A 22300-nucleotide genomic window follows, 5' to 3' on the forward strand; every position below is an offset into this window, starting at 1 on the left:
TGCTCCCTCTCCTCTCTACTCTCCTTCTCTTCCCAGACTTGGGCCTCACTGTCCAGGCCCGCCTCTGGAGCAGAGCTCATACAGAGCCTCTGCTCCTGTCACTTCTCCTCCTCTGACTGGCTGAACACTGATCTAAGATGGTGTCTCTATTTTATACTGCTTCCTTTCAAGTGCTCCCAGGATCTACTTCTTCAACCCCATCCACTACATGGTTCCCCCTCTCTAGGTGGTTCCCCCCACTCCAGCCAGGGACCAGGGACTGTGCTCTCCCGTAGGAGCAATCTCGCCCTGTCCCCCGGAAATGTGGTGTAGTGAATGCAGATGTTAGGGTCCAGAGCTTTACTCCTTCCTTACCAGAGGGTGAGATACCACATCTCTGGGTGAGATGCAGTACCTCTGTGGCGACTGAACCATCAGGGGCGCCACAAATGTTCTACTACTGTGGGCTAGCCCCAAACATTAACTCTATCTTACAATGGCATCTAAAAGTTTGGGAAACCCCAGACAAAATTACTGTTATTGTCAACATCTAAGCAAGTTGAAAATTTAATTATCTCTAAAAGGTCTAAAATTAAATATTACACATTTCCTTTGTATTTTAGGCAAAACAAAAAATTTTCATTTTTTACATTTTAAAAATTACAAAAAGGAAAATGGGCCGATGTTAAAGTTTGGGCACCCTTGAAGATTTGTGTGCTCAGATAACTTTGACCAAGGTTTCAGACCTTAATTAACCTGTTAGCGTTATGGCTTCTTCACTATCATCGTTAGGAAAGGACAGGTAATGCAAATTTCCCAGCTTTATAAAACCCAGCCTCCTCTAACCTTGCGCCAAAAAACAGCAGCCATGGGTTCCTCAAAGCAGCTGCCCTTTCCTCAGTTTGAAATCTATAAGAAATGGCAGTTAACAGGAACTGCTTGTAGGATTGTTAAGAGAGGCAAATCAGAACCCCCGCTTGACTGAAAAAGACCTTCAGAAAGATAAAGCAGACTCTGGACTTGTGGTACATTGTTCTACTGTTCAGAGATACCTGCACAATTATGGCCTTCATGGAAGAGTCATCAGAAGAAAATCTCTCCTGTGTCCTCACCGTAAAATCCAGTGTGAGAAGTATGCAAAAGAACATCTAAACAAGCCTGATGCATTGTGGAAACAAGTGCTGTGGACCGATGAGGTTAAAATAGAACTCTTTGGCCACAATGATCAAAGGTATGTGTGGAGAAAAAGGGCACAGAATTTCAGGAAAAGAACATCTCGCCATCCATTAAGCAAGGAGGTTAATCAATCACTTTTTAGGGTTGTGTTGCAGCCAATGGCATGGGGAACATTTCACGGGTAGAGGGAAGAATGGATTCAATTAAATTTCAACAAATTCTTGATGCAAAATAACACCATATGTAAAAAAGCTGAAGTTGAAAAGAGGATTGTTTCTACAATTGGATAATGATCCTAAACACACGTCAAAATCCACAATAGACTACCTCAAAAGGAGCAAGCTAAAGGTTTTACAAAGGCCCTCACAGTCTCCTGATCTGAGCATCATTGAAAATCTGTGGCTAGACCTCAAAATAGCAGTACATGCAAGATGATCCAGGAATCTCACAGAAATGGAAGAATTTTCCATGACAGAATTGATGAAAATCCTACAAACAAGAACTGAATGACTCTTGACTGGCTACAAAAAGTGTTTACAAGCTGTGATATTTTCAAAAGGGGTGCTACTAGGTACTAACTATGCAGGGTACCAAACCTTTTGCATCAGCCCATTTTCCTTGTAATTTTTAAAATGTAAAAGATGAGAATATATAATTTTTGCCTAAAATACAAAAAATATGTGTCATCTTTAACTTTAGGCCTTTTAGAGATTATTTCATCTTCAATTTGCTTAACTGTTCACAATAACAGTAATTTTGACCAGGGGTGCCCAAACTTTTACATGCCACGGTACCCTATAGTCAGCTATATACCTTACACTATCACATTACCTATAACACTGCTGTACACTATACTACATTACACTATCAATACTTAGCACACTCTATACATTAAAACACTATTCACATGACAGTATTTACAGAAGACGCAAGACATTATTTACATTACAATAATAATAATCTTTTTATTTATATAGCGCCAACATATTCCACAACGCTTTACAATTCAGACAATTTATAGTAATTATTGGCACTGTCCCCATTGGGGCTCACAATCTACATTCCCTATCAGTATGTCTTTGGAGTGTGCAAGGAAACCGGAGATCCAGGAGGATCGACTGATCGGTGCGGGTCTCAGGACCCGGACCCCCACCGATCAGCAGCACTGTGCAATTTTATATTGTGACAGTTATAGTTAATCCATTTTCAAGCCCCCACAAAAGGAAAAAAATAAATGCAGACAGATGCTTGAAAATATGCCATCTACTGTACTTTTCTGCCATAGCTCACCCACTCTGTCCCAATCCTCCTTCAATGCTCCAGTTGCCAGACTTACAGTTTCTTCTATTGTGCTGCCATCTGCTGGCAATATCATGAATTACAAATATCTCTGCAATGGTGTTTCACGTTAAGAAAACTAGACACTGACAATTTGATTTACGAGAACAATATTTGTAGGTCATTTTATGATCTTACATTCCCTTTACAGGAAACCTGTCACAGTGATCATGTAGTTTGATCTGAGGTGTTATCAGTCATTGTAACCCTGACTGTGATTATAAGGAAACAGCTGTAAATGCTTCCTATAAGGACAGGAAGTTGGAGTGTAAAATAGCCCCAGTGGCAGAATCCTATCACAAACATCACATGTTATTTTTTTTTTACTTGTTTTATTTGCAATTTTGCATGTATGAACAATTATAACCATATTTCCAATACAAAAAATATTAGTAGTAGTAAAGACAGCTTATTCAGTTTTTATTAAAACATTTTGTATTAATTTATGATCACCTTCTATTCCAAATTAGAATTCGGAAATTATAGACATAAACTTTGAATTGAAAACATAATTTGAACTATGCAAGTGTAAATCTCACAAATATTTTTCTTGATATTATAATTTTGACTTTGTAGAAACATTATGTATTAACGGAATCAACTCTTGCAGTAGTTTAGTAGCAGTTTTGGCAGTTCCCCAATGAATAGAAAACCCACCCCCACCATGACCGTAGTTGTGAATAACCAGGAGCTGTTGGCCATTTTTAATAAGAATGTCTTTTTCTATCCTTAAGGCTGAGCGAGTTGGCCTCAGGCCCACCTTCTCTTGAATTACTGAGACTCCACACAGAGAAGGTTCCAGGTGACAACATCGATCTAAGATACCTTTAGTGGCCTGTGCATTTGGTAAGCAACTCCAGTCATCCTTTTGCCTTGTTCCTCCAAGAGTAACAACCGAAATTCCAGGGTAAATGTAAGTATTCCCATCTCCATCTCTAATGAAATGTTTTATCCAAGGAGCATTGATCTCCAGTACTTGTCCTTTGACAGGATATATAGACTGGTCACCAAACAGATCCCTTGAGCCTAGAGCTGAACAGTTCACAACCATGTCATATGTTCCATGCAGATCCCAGACATTGTTTACTTTTCTGCTTTCCAAATGTCCTCCATTGCTTTTAAATCTGTTTTCAAAAATAGTAGAGAAACAGCAGGTATGATTAAATAACAGATATCACTAAATATGTACATTTTCAAGGAAAGCCACCTTTCATGATCCTACACACTATAGCAATCATTTTCTTCTTTGTATCACACCCTGTATCCGGTGCGCTGTTGCCATCCTTCACAACCTAAAAAGGCCCCTAAACCAAAATTATAACTTGTATTTCTTACCACAAAGAGACTGCTGGCAATACCATCCTATAAATCGTACCTGTTATTTCAGGTCATTTTTCATGTGTGTGCATGAGGAAAAAAATTATTTTTGAACTAGTGTGTACATGAGTAATAACATTATTTTTGGTGCATTTTTCACCAATTGTCCTCTTTGCAGTCTCAATTTGTAATTTTTAGCAAGATTGGTCTGCAAATTTTTATTTATGTAGTCCATTGGTCAACAAGAAAAATCTGACTTGTGAATAACCTGATAGAATATAATGTGTCAGTGTGCAGTTAGTGAAAAACACTGACAGTACACATATGACAAAACAAGACATGTGAATGAGGCCCGATGCAGGTAAACTTTTCTAAAACAGACTAAAAACGTACCTTTTCTCCATCCATGGTAAATATTGTGAAGCCTGACATTTTAGTGTTGTGAAAGCCTGACCAAATGTGTAAGATGAGAATTTTGACAGCTCTGCATTGCTCATAATGTGGAAGCCAAGGACGATTTGCCACCAAAATGGGTGGGTTTCTTTAGGGGCTGACTTGAAAATCTGCCATCTATTAACAAAAAAAGAACATGTATAACCAAATAAAATGTGAAATAACTCTCAAGACTACAACTCATGCTAGTAACAAAGAACTGCATAAGTCAGAAGGCTTTTAAAGGGAACCCAAAAGCAAAATCAACACCTATTAACTAATTACAGTGCTGTATTTCTCTTTCAACAGTGATTTCAAGCTACCACATTGTTTGGGAAAAATAAACAGCATATAGCGATTCTCACCTTTATATAGTTCTTTCTCCATATATTATGGTGAATAAGACTAGTCGAGGTGGGGTGCGCAGACCAGTCCTGCCCTCTCCCAATAGCACTCCCACTAAGGTAAGACTGAGATCCCTGACTTGCCATTACATTCTCCTCCCTGAATTCTAAATCACATGGATGCTTGTGAACACCACGACTTTTGTCATGCGCAGGGGTCCACAAACCTCTGGCATGAAGGAAGAAGTCCACTACTTATGGAGAAGTTCACTACTTATGGCCAAAGTCGCGGTGTTCATGAGCATCCGCTGGATTTAGAATTTACCGAGGAGAGTGTGAGGGCAGAACTGATATTTCAGTCCCACCTTAGTGGGCATATTATCAGGAGTCTGGCAGGACTAGTCTGTACGTAGAAGACCTCTCTGAGATTAGTCCAATTCATTAGAATATACTGAGAAAGAACTTTGAGAAGGTGAAAATAACTATACACTGTGAATTTTTCCCAAATAATGGGGTTGCCTGAAATCACCTTTAAAAGACATATACATCCATGTAATTAGTTAGTAGGTGTTGATCCCGCTGTCAGGTTCTCTTTAAAGAGTTTTTCTTTAACTTTAATATTGATAACCTATCATTAGGTCATTGCTATCAGTTTGGTGAGGGCCTGTCTCCCAATACCCCCACAATTCAGCTTACTGAAGAGGTCCCATCAAACTGCAGCTGACACACCTCTGTATATTGGAGGTCATAAATGGTAAAGTCTCGGGAACCATTTTAAAATATTTAGGATGAGAAGTTCGGTATTTTACTCTACTTTTATACTGTATATTATTATTAATGTTATTATGGCACATCTCATTGTCCAAAGGGAAAATTAAGTGATTCCCTTTGAAGGAATCTACTATACAATTAAAGGGAATCTGTCAGCAGGATTCCATCCTCCAAGGCAGGGCCGGCGTCAGCACCCGGCGTACCCGGGCAAGTGCCGGGGCCCTGGAAAATCAGAGGGGCCCAGCCGCCCACTCACTGTCGGGGCCCGGGCCCACACACTGTCGGGGCCGGGCCCACACACCCACCCGCCCACTCACTGTCGGGGCCGGGCCCACACACCCACCCGCCCACTCACTGTCGGGGCCCTGGCCGCTTCCTCGGCACCTGTTCAGGGACGCAGGCGCTGCTTGATTGCTGGCACTTCCCCCAGACATGGCCACGCGCTGTCCGGCTGTGTCTGCTAGTAATGACACGGCAGGGTCGACGGCACTGCACCTTTAATTGTGCTTGTGTGTCGCTCCTGCCGCGTCATTACTAGCAGACACAGCCGGACAGCGCGCGGCCATATCTGGGGGAGTGCCATCAAACACCGTCGGAGCGGAGGTCCTGCACAGATGGGCGGGAGGGGCCCGGACCCGACCGCAAGTGGGCCCCTCTGATGTTCCAGGGCCATGAAGTCTGTGACACGCCGGGGGCCCTGCACTGCCCCATACCCGAGGAGCTGCTGGACAGGACACTGGACCGGGGACAGGTGAGTGAGGGTTCCCCAATCCCCATATTAAAAATATTAGTAATGGGTCTGTGTGAGTGCATGTATGTGAATGTCAGTGTATATGACTGTGTATATATATTTGTCTGTTTTATCTATGTGTATGTCTGTATGTGTACATATGTCTGCATACCGTGTGTGCGCGCGCATATGTCTGCGTACCGTGTGTGCGCGCGCATATGTCTGCGTACCGTGTGTGTGCGCGCGCATATGTCTGCGTACCGTGTGTGCGCGCGCATATGTCTGCGTACCGTGTGTGCGCGCGCATATGTCTGCGTACCGTGTGTGCGCGCGCATATGTCTGCGTACCGTGTGTGTGCGCGCGCATATGTCTGCGTACCGTGTGTGCGCGCGCATATGTCTGCGTACCGTGTGTGCGCGCGCATATGTCTGCGTATCGTGTGTGCGCACGCATATGTCTGCGTACCGTGTGTGCGCACGCATATGTCTGCGTACCGTGTGTGCGCGCATATGTCTGCGTACCGTGTGTGCGCGCGCATATGTCTGCGTACCGTGTGTGCGCGCGCATATGTCTGCGTACCGTGTGTGTGCGCGCGCATATGTCTGCGTACCGTGTGTGCGCGCGCATATGTCTGCGTACCGTGTGTGCGCGCGCATATGTCTGCGTACCGTGTGTGCGCGCATATGTCTGCGTACCGTGTGTGCGCGCGCATATGTCTGTGTACCGTGTGTGCGCACGCATATGTCTGCGTACCGTGTGTGCGCACGCATATGTCTGCGTACCGTGTGTGCGCACGCATGTCTGCGTACCGTGTGTGTACGCGCGCATATGTCTGCGTACCGTGTGTGCGCGCGCATATGTCTGCGTACCGTGTGTGCGCGCGCATGTCTGCGTACCGTGTGTGCGTGCATATGTCTGCGTACCGTGTGTGCGCGCGCATATGTCTGCGTATGTGAAGGATGAGGGGGCAGGCTGGGCCATGTGTAATAAATAAATAAATATATATATATATTTATTTCTCCGCCGTATCTGAGCATCATGAATCGTGTATGTGTTAAAATGGCCCACTGAGACTCTTTCGCCCGCGGCCCAGAAAAACCTGGAGCCGGCCCTGCTCCAAGGTATTTATATATGCATGTAGCTCTTTCAATGACAAGTCCAGCAATACCTTTACATGGTCAGTCCATTACTCTTTTACTGAAAAATCTGCATTTGAATTGATATGCAAATGGAGATGTAGATCTAAAGTCTTTGTCACTCCAGCTCTATTTCCTGCTCAGTGACCCCTCCTCCTGCTTAACTGACAGCTCCTTTGCCTGAAGTCACATAGCATAGAGGCTGTTAGTCAAGCTCTAGGAGGCAGCGCTTCAGATCTAGAGCTCCATTTGCATATCAATTAAAATGCTGATTTCTCCGTAATGGAAGAACAGACCGGCCATATAAAGGCATTATTGGACTTGTCTTTGAAAGGGCTACATGCACATATAAATAGTTTGTGGAATAAAATCCTGCTGACAGATTCCCTTTAACTATGTGTCAATGCATCTAGTATGAAACTATTAGGGGGACGGTAGCAACAACTTTATTAAAATGGAAAGCAACCGAACCCGGGGTCCGCGATGCAACCTAGAAGACTGCGGCTGAACACCCACCGGGACTGAATGTAAAACAACCAACTTAAAGTATAAATCCCTCCAGTGTTACTACACACCGGGAAGGGAAAGGATTCGCATTATCTCCGTTAACTGCACGTGAGCTGGGGTCCGCGATGCAGCCTAGAACACTGCGGCCGAACACCCACCGGGACTGAATGTAAAACAACCAACTTAAAGTATAAATCCCTCCAGTGTTACTACACACCGGAACGGGAAAGGATTCGCACTATCTCCGTTAACTGCACGTGAGATATGCGACAAATAACGTAGCCGTAGCTCTGTTGACTGCACAGAGACTACGTCGCAGGCGCTAGGAAGTGTGTGTGACTCATGCCGGAGTGTACGTGCTCCCAGCCAGTGTGTGACCGGCCTGCGGAGTAACTCTCCATGTGGCTAACAGGCGGTGCCAGGGATACGGAACCCGCAGTCTGGAGCCAGACTGCCAAACGGGAACTACCTGCCTAAGCGACCTGTGCTAATCAGCCGAGCGAACTCTGGCATCGGCAGGTCACGAAGAGAGCAGCTAGGGAGCACGTGGAGCCCAAACAGACAAGCGTCCACACAAGAACACAACCTAAACGGAATGATCAGAGGGCACCGCCATGCTTGTGGTCGGGCTATTTAAAGACTAAGCCCTGCCCACAGTTGCATTATTGGTCGCACTACTGATGACGTCACCCGCGGCCAATCAGGCAGTACCGGGTCACCGGATCAGATGACACCAAACCACCAATCACGGTCCGCCATGTCACGGGCATGCTCAGTGCAGTGCACCCTGGACTTAGGCTGTAGCAGGCCTGTTCCCTTCCGCAACCTATGCTTAACACTACTAGGAACAAAGACCCAAGAGATGGCTTGTACATCTTGTACACTAGCTAGGCATTGGGACCGATGGCAATGCTGAGCAGCGTCTGCCCTGGCTGGACCAGAATGGGAGACCACAGAATCCACTGATGATTCTGACCCAGAATCATCAGTGGATCTGAATCATTGCAATAATTTTAACTACAAATGTGTCTACAGGGTAACAGACAACCAACCCTTTGTAGTCAAGTCCAGCAATCATACATCTGTCCTCTACTGTATTCTAACCCACCAAATGTATGTTAGCTTAAATTTGAAAACAGATGAAACTGACAGCAGGATGTGACTACACAGGGTTTGCTTGTTAATGCAAAGGACTATACAAGAGGTGTTAGAACCTGTTGCAAAGATGTTTCGTGTTTCATACTAGAATATTAAAAGCAAGTTGGTTGCAAAGATACCGAGCCTTTTATTTTCTGCTATGTGCCATTATTGCATATGTAACCCACATTAACAAACCTGTAGACAATTTATTTGTACATCCTGGCAGAGAAATAACAAGTACTATTTTTTGTTTCGGTGCACAAAGCATGACTCAATGATAATTAGTGGCACAGAGGAAAAATTTCCTTGTAATGTTGTTTTACTTACCCTGAAATCAAATGGATGCCAGCTTCACCAGCCTCTGAGGAATTTGCAAGTTTAAACAAGTAATCAAAAGTTTCTTTGAACCAGTCTTTCTGTTGATGAAGTGGCGTGTCTTAACAAAACAGAATGGCAAATCATAAATTAAAATTACTTAATAACAGGGGGTTAAGTTTACATATATAAATATATAATGCATGTTGCTTCTAAAGTCTTAAACAATAGTTAGTTTGCGTATATGTAATAAAATTCATATACTATCAACTACAGTGGTAAAATGTTTTCATTCTCTATGATCGTAGATTTGTTAGTTTTGCTTTGGTGATAATGCAATGGGGAAGAATTATTAATATAGGTACTAGTGTAACCAGTGTCTCAGTACCTCTCTCTGTTAATAAATGATCTGTGTTTCACATACCGTAACTCAGAGGCCATTTTTAAATGTGTCAGAAGTTTCGCAGGGGCTATTTTTTCACTGTTTTACACCAGGAAACTGATCCATTGATAAATATGGCCACTATATTTTATAGTTTACATGACATTGTGGATGCACATTAGGTTTAGGCCTCATTCACACATCAGTTTTTCTCACGCACAAGAACTGCAATTGTCTGCTTGAAGCCTAAAGCTGTGCAGCTTTAATGAAATGTTTGCAAAACGTTTTTTTAGCCAAAACCAAGAATGGATAGTTTAATTCTGTCTAGCATCCTCTATTAGCCTTGGCTTAAAAAAAAAAAGAAAAAGTTCACAAATACTCCAAACTATTCACTGTGAACAAGGTCTTAAATGTTTTTTTGTGTGATTACATGTTACATTATTTTGTTAGATCAGCCAAGTTATAATAAATACACATACAAAACTATTGTGCCTAGATATTGCTGTTATATATTTGTTTTGGTTCCCTGGCTTTTCCTTTAGTTCCCTCTCACAACATCAACCCAAGTTGCCCAGGATTGGTGAGCAGAATCGGCTAGTTTTATTTTTCATCTGGCCTGAATAGTAGCAGGAATCAGTCAGCCACCAATGACAAGACTATGTAGGCAGTCAGACTAATCAACAGGGCATGGGTATCCTGAGGAGATAATTTGCATATTCCCACTGCATTTTGGGGTAAGTGAAGAGTCTCCGCGAGCTCAAAGAACACTGGATTTTGGCTGTTGGAGCTGAAAAGAGGACATCGGTAAACCAGGGGAGGAGTCCTGAGGAGATAATTTGCATATTCCCACTGCATTTTGGGGTAAGTGAAGAGTCTCCGCGAGCTCAAAGAACACTGGATTTTGGCTGTTGGAGCTGAAAAGAGGACATCGGTAAACCAGGGGAGGAGTCCTGAGGAGATAATTTGCATATTCCCACTGCATTTTGGGGTAAGTGAAGAGTCTCCGCGAGCTCAAAGAACACTGGATTTTGGCTGTTGGAGCTGAAAAGAGGACATCGGTAAACCAGGGGAGGAGTCCTGAGGAGATAATTTGCATATTCCCACTGCATTTTGGGGTAAGTGAAGAGTCTCCGCGAGCTCAAAGAACACTGGATTTTGGCTGTTGGAGCTGAAAAGAGGACATCGGTAAACCAGGGGAGGAGTCCTGAGGAGATAATTTGCATATTCCCACTGCATTTTGGGGTAAGTGAAGAGTCTCCGCGAGCTCAAAGAACACTGGATTTTGGCTGTTGGAGCTGAAAAGAGGACATCGGTAAACCAGGGGAGGAGTCCTGAGGAGATAATTTGCATATTCCCACTGCATTTTGGGGTAAGTGAAGAGTCTCCGCGTGCTCAAAGAACACTGGATTTTGGCTGTTGGAGCTGAAAAGAGGACATCGGTAAACCAGGGGAGGAGTCCTGAGGAGATAATTTGCATATTCCCACTGCATTTTGGGGTAAGTGAAGAGTCTCCGCGAGCTCAAAGAACACTGGATTTTGGCTGTTGGAGCTGAAAAGAGGACATCGGTAAACCAGGGGAGGAGTCCTGAGGAGATAATTTGCATATTCCCACTGCATTTTGGGGTAAGTGAAGAGTCTCCGCGTGCTCAAAGAACACTGGATTTTGGCTGTTGGAGCTGAAAAGAGGACATCGGTAAACCAGGGGAGGAGTCCTGAGGAGATAATTTGCATATTCCCACTGCATTTTGGGGTAAGTGAAGAGTCTCCGCGAGCTCAAAGAACACTGGATTTTGGCTGTTGGAGCTGAAAAGAGGACATTGGTAAACCAGGGGAGGAGTCCTGAGGAGATAATTTGCATATTCCCACTGCATTTTGGGGTAAGTGAAGAGTCTCCGCGAGCTCAAAGAAAAGAGGACATCGGTAAACCGCGCGCCTACCGGCACGCGCATTTTGAAGCTTTTTTTTTAAGCTTTTTTCACTGTTTTCAGAACATTAACAATAAGAACATGGAAGAGTCCAGGAGCCATTTGGTGAGCTGCATATCCTGCTACATGTTCACAGACTTGCCAGTGGAAAAGCCGAACTTCACATGCCAGAAATGCAAGCTTGTGTCCCTGTTGGAGGAAAAGTTGCGAAATCTAGAAGAGAGGTTAACTACCTTGAAAATCATTAAGGAAGGTGAAGAGTTCTTAGACAGAGCAGAATTATCTCTTCATGATTCAGAAAGAGAAGAAATTCGAACTGCACCTGACGAAACAGAGGAATGGAAGCATGTGACCCACAGAAGCAGGAGGATCGAGAGGCAGTCAGCACCCATACTGCTCAGGAACCAGTACCAGGCTCTCACGCAGGAGAACCATGAAGAAATACAGCAAAATAAGACTTTGCCAGCAATGAATAACCTTGTAAGCCCTCAGAATCCTCCTGGATGGAGAAAGAAGAATGTTGTGAAGAAAAAACGGAGAGTGGTGGTCATGGGGGATTCCCTGTTAAGAGGAACAGAGGCCGCTATCTGCAGACCAGACATAACCTCAAGAGAAATGTGCTGTCTTCCAGGAGCAAAAATTAAAGATGTGTCTGACAGGATATCAAGACTCTTCAGACCTACACTACCCATTCCTGCTAATACATGTGGGGACAAATGACACCGCAAGAAAGGACCTGGAAACCATCTGCAGTGACTTTGAAGACTTAGGCAAGAAAGTGAAAGAATTGGGAGCGCAGGTGGTCTTCTCATCCATCCTCCCAGTGGATGGCCATGGAACAATGAGGTGGAATAAGATTCTACAGGTAAACAACTGGCTACGTCGATGGTGCCGTCAACAAGGATTTGGATTTCTGGATCACGGAATGAATTACCTATACGATGGACTACTTGCTAGAGATGGGGTGCACCTTACGAAGACTGGAAAACATGTATTTGGAAGTCGCCTTGCTACACTCATCAGAAGAGCTTTAAACTAGAACAATGTGGGAAGGGAAGCAAAAGGCCAGAAAAAGCCATACAGCTGACAAATACTATTGAGATCTCTGCTACTGGAAGTGGAAAGGAAGAACAAAGACAAAACAATTTAAATAATAAAAATATGGGAGGAAGAGAAACCAATCACAAACTAAAATGTTTTTATACAAATGCACAAAGCATGGGCAACAAACAAGGAGAATTGGAACTACTAATGCAGGAAAAGGAATATGATGTCATTGGAATCACTGAAACTTGGTGGGACGATACACATGATTGGAATAAAAGGCTAAAAGGATACAACTTATTTGCAAGAAACAGACTTGATAAACGAGGAGGAGGTGTTGCATTGTATGTTAGAAAAGCGTATATCTGCACAGAGATTGAAGCTTCAGAGACTGGGAGTTCTGTGGAAACTGTTTGGGTAAGAATACAAGGAGAGAACAACGGAAAGGACACCATTGTAGGCATTTACTACAGGCCGCCTGGGCAAGCTGAAGATATGGATGAACTCTTTATGTATCAAATGACCAAGTTCTCCAAAAAATATGACGTAGTGGTCATGGGAGATTTCAACTATCCAGACATTTGTTGGGAATCTCTCTCAAGTAAAACTAACAGGTCAAGCAAATTCTTATCCTCTCTTGCTGACAACTTTATCTTCCAAAAGGTAGGGGAGAAAACAAGGGGATCTGCTACTTTGGATCTAATCCTTATAAACAGGGAGGAAATGGTTGAGGAGGTAAAGGTGGCTGGGACCCTAGGAGGCAGCGATCATGCTATTATAGAATTTTGGATAACTAGAGGAGGAAGACATGTGAAGACTCAAACTTCAAGGTTAGATTTTAGAAAGGCAGATTTTAAGAGACTCAGAAAGAGAATAGGAGGGATCCAATGGCTGGATGTCCTTAAGGACAAAAATGTCCAGGAAGGATGGGAAATTTTTAAAAATGAGATTCTCAAAGCACAATCGTTAACAATCCCGAAAAGTAGGAAGAATGGGAAGCATTTAAGGAAACCAGGATGGATGAACACAGAACTTAAACACATGCTAAAAAGAAAGAAAGAAATGTTTATTAAATGGAAAGAGGGAGGCATATCTAAAGAAGATTATAATGCAGTCTGCAGATCCTGTAGGGCACGTATCAGGTTAGCTAAAGCTGACAATGAATTAAGGCTTGCAAGAGATGTCAAAAGCAATAAAAAAGGATTTTGGGGGTATGTCAAAAGTAAAAGAAAAGTCAAAGATGCTATAGGATTTTTACAGGATGAAAATGGAGAAATGGTAAGAGAGGATGTTGAGAAGGCCGAACTTTTTAATTCCTATTTTGCATCTGTTTTCTCTCAGAAAGAAAATGTAACATCAACTGATCTTCACTGTCCTTTTAAAGGAATAGAGGAATCCAAGTTATCTGTAAACAGAAAGATTGTGAGGGAATATTTAGCTAACATAAATGAGTTCAAGTCTCCAGGTCCAGATGAATTACACCCCAGAGTACTGAAGGAGATCGTAGAAGAAATTTTAGAACCACTCTCCATAATCTTTGAAAATTCTTGGAGAACAGGAGAAGTCCCAGAAGACTGGAGAAGAGCAAATGTTGTTCCTATCTTCAAAAAGGGGAAGAAGGTGGACCCAGGGAACTATAGGCCGGTGAGTCTGACTTCTATACCAGGAAAGATCTTTGAACAAATTATTAAACAACATGTATGTAAGTACATGGATAAGAATGAAGTGATTAACCAGAGTCAGCATGGGTTTGTAACTAACAAGTCATGCAAGACTAACTTAATTTCCTTCTATGACAGAATCACTGACTGGGTGGATCAGGGAAATGCTGTAGATATAGTATATCTTGACTTCAGCAAAGCATTTGACAAAGTATCTCACACCATCCTTATTGAAAAAATGACCAAGTATGCAATGGACCAGGCAACTGTTAGGTGGATTCATAACTGGCTTAGTGATCGGACTCAAAGGGTGGTTGTAAATGGCTTCACATCCAGCTGGATGAATGTCTCAAGTGGGGTACCACAGGGCTCCGTCCTGGGACCTGTATTGTTCAACATCTTTATCAATGATTTAGATGAAGGAATTGAGGGTAAACTGATTAAATTTGCTGATGACACAAAGCTAGGAGGGATAGCTAATACTAGAGAAGAGAGAGAGAGGATTCAAAAAGACCTAAATAAACTGGAGCAGTGGGCAGCAACCAACAGAACAGGTTTTTAACAGGGAAAAATGCAAAGTACTACATCTGGGCAATAAAAATGAAAAAAGCATATACAGAATGGGATGAATAGAGCTAAGCAACAGTACATGTGAAAAAGACTTAGGTATACTAATAGATCATAGACTGAACATGAGTCAACAGTGTGATGCAGCAGCAAAAAAGGCAAATACAATTCTGGGATGTATTAACAGAAGCATACAGTCTAGATCACGTGAAGTCATTATCGGTCTTTACTCCTCTTTGGTCAGACCTCATCTGGAATACTGTGTACAGTTTTGGGCACCACATTTTAAAAAAGACATAGACAAACTGGAGCAAGTTCAGAGAAGAGCGACCAGAATGGTGACTGGTCTGCAAACCATGTCCTATGAGGAACGGTTGCAGGATTTGGGAATGTTTAGCTTGCAAAAAAGAAGACTGAGAGGAGACTTAATAGCTGTCTACAAATATGTCAAGTGCTGTCACATTGTAGAAGGATCATCTTTATTCTCATTTGCACAAGGAAAGACTAGAAGCAATGGGATGAAACTAAATGGGAGGAGACACAGATTAGATATTAGAAAAAACTTTTTGACAGTTAGGGTGATTAATGAGTGGAACAGGCTGCCACGAGAGGTGGTGAGTTCCCCTTCAATGGACGTCTTCAAACAGAGGCTGGACAGACATCTGTCTGAGATGATCTAGTGAATCCTGCTTTGAGCAGGGGGTTGGACCAGATGACCCAGGAGGTCCCTTCCAACTCTACCATTCTATGATTCTATGTAAATGCTATTTATTAGCTATTTTGTATGACATAACTCTCTGGTTTAAGTGCATGAAAATTAAAAGTTTGAAAATTGCTAAATTTTCTACATTTTCATCAAAATATCCAATATTTTCACAAATAAATGCAAGTCATGTCGAACAAATTTTATCACTATCATGAAGTATAATATGTCATGAAAAACATCCTCAGAATCAGTGGGATCCGCTGAAGCGTTCCAGTTATTGCCTCATAAAGTGACACTGGTCAGAATTGAAAAAATTTGGCTTGGTCAGGAATGTGCAAACAGGCTTTGGGGTGAAGGGATTAATGAATACGGATTTTCCCATTACTGAGATAGGAGATGACAGTTGTTGCTTATAAAGTACCATGGAGAACTGTAACTGTTGTTTCAGCAGAACTTGACTCTGTCTGCCTCTTGCCCCATCTCCCCTTCCCCCTCCATAGAATTTTAAAAGCACCAACTAATATCTCCTATCTCAGTAATGGGAAAATATGTCTTCATTGAATACAGATTTTAGGGATTTTATTCATGAATTGAGAATGACAGATCAATCCAGGAGATGAAAGATGCAAATGTATCTGTTAAAATATACTACATTTTATTTAAATCTTTCCTTGTACTATTTATTCATGAAAAAAAGAAAAACAAAACCCTTTCTAAAATTTATGCTGAGAAAGGGTCCTCGGTTAGAACTCCTGCTTTGTGTAGAGCTGTCATTCTTCCTGCAGTCAGCGCTAGAGGGAGCTCAATGCATGTTCATTTTGACAGCTTCACCGTCAATGGTAGCCTTAAAAATTGCAATGCTTCCCTAAAGGTGATGCAAGCAGACAGTTTGACAGATGTCTGGTGTAAATTCATATTATACCAGATAACTTTATCTTACTTCACATATAAGAAGACAAGTCTTCAGTGTGGTAAACAGTGTGGCTTGTTTATTTAAAAAAAAATCTCTACTTTAGAAAAGGTTTTTCCTGGCATTTTATGCCCAAGTCAGATTCATCAACATGCACCTAGTTGATAAATCTGCTCCCTCTGCGCAGGGGGGAGAAGCTTGAACAGAGCTCCCTCTATAAAAAATCCTTTCCATCAAACTTGAGCTTAACAAAAAATTTGTATATTTGTAAGTGCTCTGCATGAGGCCAATGCTGAGTTTTGCTATAGGGTAGTGTGATTACTGTATACAGCCCTGGCCAATTTCCGCAGCATAAACGCTTGGGAAACGCTTGGTAATCCGCCCCCCATGGTCCCCAATGACAAGCCGCAATGTCAATGCCCATGCTGTGGATTTTTCCACAGCGTTTATGCTGCGCTCAAAAATCCACAGCATGTCCATTAATTTTGTGGACACGCAGCGTAATCGCCACCATTGACTTGCATTGAAACGCAAAATATCCGTGTCAGTACATTTGTACACACGGATATTATGCGTTTCTATGTGCGGATGGTACCCAGGTCTGGAGGAGAGGAGACTCTCATCCAGACCTGGTACCAAAGAAACTGTGAAAAAAAGAATTTAAAATAAAAAATAAAGTTTATACTCACCTTCCGTTGTCCTCCCGGTGTTTTGTCTGCTCCGTCCGGTGTCTTGCACTGCTCACGCTGTTGTGAAGGACCTGCCATGACGTCACTGAGTCATGTGACCCATCACATGGCTCAATGACGTCACCGCAGGTCCTTCACAACAGCGTGAGCAGTGCAAGACACCGGACAGAGCAGACAAAACACCGGGAGGACAACTGAAGGTGAGTATAAACTTTATTTTTTTATTTTTTACCATTCTTATTCTTTTTTTTTAACTAACTTGGTCACACTACTATAAATCCATGCCGGTTGCATGGATTTATATAGTGTGAACAAGTTGTCAAGCACTTTTCCAAGTGATGCTAAAATCGCTTGGAAAAGCGCTTGATAACCCGCATGCAAAAATGCATGCAAAGACGCTTGACAAACGCTTCTACCTGGCGGGAAAAACGCATGTAAAAAACGCATGCGTTTTTCCTGCTAGGGAGAAGCGTAAAAAATATGCAGCATTTCTGCATCGTGGGCACATAGCCTAAAAGCGATCAAAAAGTGGTATGCAAAAAAAAATGATATAAATTAAAACGCCAAATCGTCCCGCAAAAAAACAAGCCCTAATGTGGCTCATTCTGCAAAAAAATAAAAAAGTTACAGCTCTCAGAATATGACAATGCAAAAACAAATTCATTTTTGTAAAATATTGTTTTTAGTGTGTAAAAATAGCAAAGCATAAAAAAAACAATATAAATCTGGTATCGCTGTAATCGTACCGACCCAAAGAACAATTCGGTCTTATCACTTTTACCGATTGGTGAAAAAAATAAAAACGATAACTGAATTGCTGGTTTTTGTTCATTCTGTGTCTGAAAAATCTGAAAAAAGCGATCAAAAACTACTATGTGCCCCAAAATAGTATCAAAATAATCTGCAACTCGTCCCGCAAACAATAAGCTCTCATACAGCTCTGTTCGCCAAAAAATAAAAAAGTTACAGCTCTCAGAATATTCAAATGAAAAAAAATACTTCTGAAAAAGCATTTTTACTGTATGATAGCAGGAAAACCTAAAAAAACTACCGTATTTACTGGAGTATAAGCATACCCGAATATAAGCTGAGGCACCTAATTTTACCACAAAAAAATTAGAAAACTTATTGACTCGAGTATAAGCCTATGGTGGGAAATGCAGGAGCTACTGGTAAATTTCCCCATCCTGGTAAGCATTGCCCACTCCTCACCAATCCTGGTAGGCATGGCCTCCTCATCCCCAATCCTGGTAGGCATGGCCTCCTCATCCCCAATCCTGGTAGGCATGGCCCCCTCATCACCAATTCTGGTATGCATGGCCCACTTATCCCCAATCCTGGTATGCATGGTCCCCTCATGCCCAATATTGGTATGCATGGCCCCCTCATCCCCAATCCTGGTATGCATGGCCCACGATCACTGCACACATGAAAAAAATAAACACTTCTACTCACCTTCCTTCCCTCTGCTCCAGCACTGGGTCCTGTTCTGTCAGCAGCTGATCTCAGCATCTGAGCAGCGCATTACGTCATTGCCATGCGCCCTCAGATGCTGAGGTGAGCTGTGGGGATATTCATTCCTCTCCACGCCGGGACTATGGGCTTGGAGAGGAGTGAATATTCATTCTCCTTAATAGCGCACACTGACAGTCGCAGCCGCCGACTTCCTGCTGCTGCTCAGCGATCCTGTGAGCCCACCACTAAAGAGAATGAATATTCACTCCTCTCCACGCCCAAGGGAGTGGGGAGGAGTGAATATTCATACTCTCTAATAGCGGGCAAAGAGGATCACTGAGCCGCTGCAGAAGCCGGCGGCTGCAATTAACAGTGTGCGCTATTAAGGAGAATGAATATTAACTCCTTTCCACTCCCATGGGCGTGGAGAGGCGTGAATATTCATTCTCTTTAGTAGCGGACACATGTGATCACTGCAGCAGTGGGCTATCGCTACTGCCTGTGCCCCGCTCCTCCGCCGCTGCTCCCCCCACCCCACCATCCACAGCAGGAATTTAAGTATATACTCGAGTATAAGCCGAGGGGGGCTTTTTCAGCATAAAAATGTGCTGAAAAAGTCAACTTATAAATGAGTATATATGGTATATAAATTTGGTATCACTATAATAGCACGGATCCGAAGAATAAATCAGCCTTATCACTTATACTGCATGGTGAACCATGCGAAAATAAAAATAAGAACTATTCTTGTACTGCTGTCTATTTGTTCATTCTACCTCCCAAAAATCGAATAAAGATCGGCTCACATTTATCCTGTGCTCTCACGTCAGGGTTTCTGTGTAAATTCTCCCAAACAATGACTCAGACAAACTCCCAGATGGAACCACTCCCTTATTAGGCAGATAGAGACACTTTGGACTGGTCTGTGTTCCGGCAGTGTCCCATCATATTAGGCATCTTTTTAGCTCACAAGTGTGGGCGACCACATATCTGTGCACACCTAAAAAGATGGATACCACCTGCCTTATTATTGTGGGTGGTTCTGTTGGGGGTTTCATCTGAATACCATTTTAGTGGGATTTACATGGAAACTCTGACGTAAGTGCTCAACATAGAACACAAAATTGTGAGCCCAGCTTTATTCTGGAAGCGTCAAAAAATATTATGAATCCTAAAATGTTACCAACAAAAACCCTAATTTATTCCGCACAAAAGGGGCTCTCCAAATGCTACATGGCGCCTGCTGACCATTCCATCAAAGTTCCTAAATGTCACTCTTTCCTTTCCGAGCCCTGCCATGTGCCCAAACAATAGTTTTCCCCCTACATATGGGGTATCGGCATGCTCATGAACAATTGCACAACACATTTTGGGGTCCATTTTTTCCAGTTACCCTTGTGAAAATAAAAAAATGTGGCTAAAATTACATTTTTTGTGAGAAAAAGGTGATTTTTTTTAAATTTTCATGGCTCTAACTCATCATAAACTTCTCTGAAGCACCTGGGGGTTCAAGGTGCTGACATCTACATACATTCCTTGAGGGGTCTAGTTTCCAAAATGGGGTCGCTTGTGGTGTTTTTTCACTGTTTAGGCACATCAGGGGCTCTCCAAACACGACATGGTGTCCACCCTTGATTCTAGCCATTCAAAAAGTCAAAAAAGTCAAACGGTGCTCCATCCCTTCCGAACCCTGCCGTGCCCCCAAATAGTAGTTTTACCCCACATATGGGGTATCTGCATACTCAGGAGAAATTGCACAACAAATTTTGAAGTCCATTTTCTCCTGTTACCCTTGTGAAAATAAAAACTTTGGAGCTAAAAGTACATTTTTGTGGAAAATATTTTTTTTATTATTTTCACGGCTCTACGTTATAAATTTCTGTGAAGTACATGGGGATTCAAGGTTCTCACCACACATCTAGATACATTCCTTGAGGTGTCTAGTTTCCAAAATGGAATCACTTGTGGGGGTTTCCAGTGTTTAGACACATCAGGGGCTCTCCAAACGCGACATGGAGTCCACTTACGATTCCAGCCATTTCTGCATTCAAAAAAGTCAAACAGTGCTCCTTCCCTTTCAAGTCCTGCCGTGCGCCCAAATAGTAGATTTACCCTGCATATGGGATTATCGGCGTACTCAGGAGAAATTGCACAACAAATTTTGGGGTCCATTTTCTCGTGTTACACTTGTGAAAATAAAAAATTTGGGGCGAACAGTACATTTTTGAGGAAAAAAGTTCATTTTTTCCTTCCATATTGATTTTCTTCCTGAGAAGCACCTAAATGGTTAATAAACTTCTTGAATGTGGGTTTGAGGACTTTGAGGGGTGCAGTTTTTAGAATGGTGTCACTTTTGGGTATTTTTTGTCATATAGCCCCCCCCCCCCAAAGTCACTTCAAATGTGATGTGGTCCCTAAAAAAATGGTTTTGTAAATTTTGTTGGAAAAATTAGAAATTGCTGATTTACTTTTAACCTTTCTAACTCCTTTTATGCTTTTTTCGAACTCCTCCTTTTGCTTTTTTTAAGCAAAAAAATTATGCTTAAAAAATTATGCAAATGTAACGAAGACATGTGGTAAATGTTATTCATTAACTATTTTGTGTGACATAACTCTCTGGTTTAAGTGCTTAAGAATTAAAAGTTTGAAAATTGCGAAATTATAAAAAATTTCTCAAAATTTCTGATATTTTCAACTGTTGTGTCCCCTCCCCGAAGACATAAGTGAGCTTAACCCCTTAGTGACCAATAGACGTCTTTTTACTGACCTGCGATATAAGAGACTAGCGTTCACCGACAGATGACAATCCTGTAACTGTCACCTAACAGATTACTGGGAGGGGCTGGTGAGGACCCAGCGGTCATGGTGCACATTGGCACAAATGACAAAGTTAAAGGTAGGTGGAAGGTCCTTAAAGATGATTTCAGGGAATTAGGCTGCAAGCTGAAAGCAAGGACCTCCAAGGTGGTATTCTCTGAAATACTATCGGTACCACGTGCCACGCCAGAGAGGCAACGGGAGATTAGGGAGATAAATAAGTGGCTCAAGAACTGGTGTAGGAAGGAGGGATTTGGGTTCCTGGAGAACTGGGCCGACTTCTCAGTTAGCTACAGACTCTACGCTAGGGACCGGCTGCACCTTAATGGGGAGGGTGCAGCTGTGCTGGGGGAGAAAATGGCTAGAAGGTTGGAGGAGTGTTTAAACTAGGGATTGGGGGGGAGGGTATTCATTTTATAGGTGGGGAGGATAGTGCAGGTAGTGACCTGGGCACAAATAAAGAAATTGGGGGTGGGGTTAGAACAGTCAATAAAGTAAGAAGGAATAGAGGTACAGAGAGATACATAAAATGCATGTACACTAATGCCAGAAGCCTCACCAACAAAATGGAGGAATTAGAATTAATTTTGTTGGAAAATAATTATGACATGGTAGGGATATCTGAGACGTGGCTGGACGAGAGCCATGACTGGGCAGTTAATTTACAGGGCTATAGTCTGTTCAGAAATGACCGTACAACAAGCAAGGGGGGGGGTGTGTTTAGATGTAAAATCATCCTTAAAACCTGTCTTGCGGGAGGATATATGTGAATCTAATGAAAATGTAGAGTCCCTGTGGGTGGAGATAAGGGGAGGGGGAAAAAATAATAAATTACTGATAGGGGTTTGTTATAAGTCTCCAAAAATAATGGAAGTAGCGGAGAATATCCTCGTAAAGCAAATAGATGAAGCAGCGACTCAAGGAGAAGTCATTATTATGGGAGACTTCAACTACCCTG

At 42.5% G+C, this 22300-nt stretch overlaps 1 protein-coding gene across 2 annotated transcripts in view; it reads right to left on the reverse strand.

The window, feature by feature from the left end:
* Nucleotides 1-2459: 2459 nt before the first annotated feature.
* Nucleotides 2460-22300, reverse strand: part of DDO (D-aspartate oxidase) — a 90180-nt gene continuing 70339 nt past the window's right edge. The window contains exons 3-5 of one of the 2 annotated variants that reach the window (XM_073673181.1): nucleotides 9199-9307; nucleotides 4204-4380; nucleotides 2460-3617 (exon numbers count right to left, since the gene is read on the reverse strand). In XM_073673181.1, coding sequence (XP_073529282.1) covers nucleotides 3050-3617; nucleotides 4204-4380; nucleotides 9199-9307 — 854 coding nt within the window. In that variant the 3' untranslated portion in view covers nucleotides 2460-3049. The remainder of the gene's footprint in view (nucleotides 3618-4203; nucleotides 4381-9198; nucleotides 9308-22300) is intronic. The other variant, XM_073673182.1, reaches the window with a different exon arrangement.

Source organism: Phyllobates terribilis, unplaced genomic scaffold (assembly GCF_046119375.1).
Source record: "Phyllobates terribilis strain yellow unplaced genomic scaffold, ASM4611937v1 Scaffold_3__8_contigs__length_932513732, whole genome shotgun sequence".
Taxonomy (NCBI): Eukaryota; Metazoa; Chordata; class Amphibia; order Anura; family Dendrobatidae; genus Phyllobates; species Phyllobates terribilis.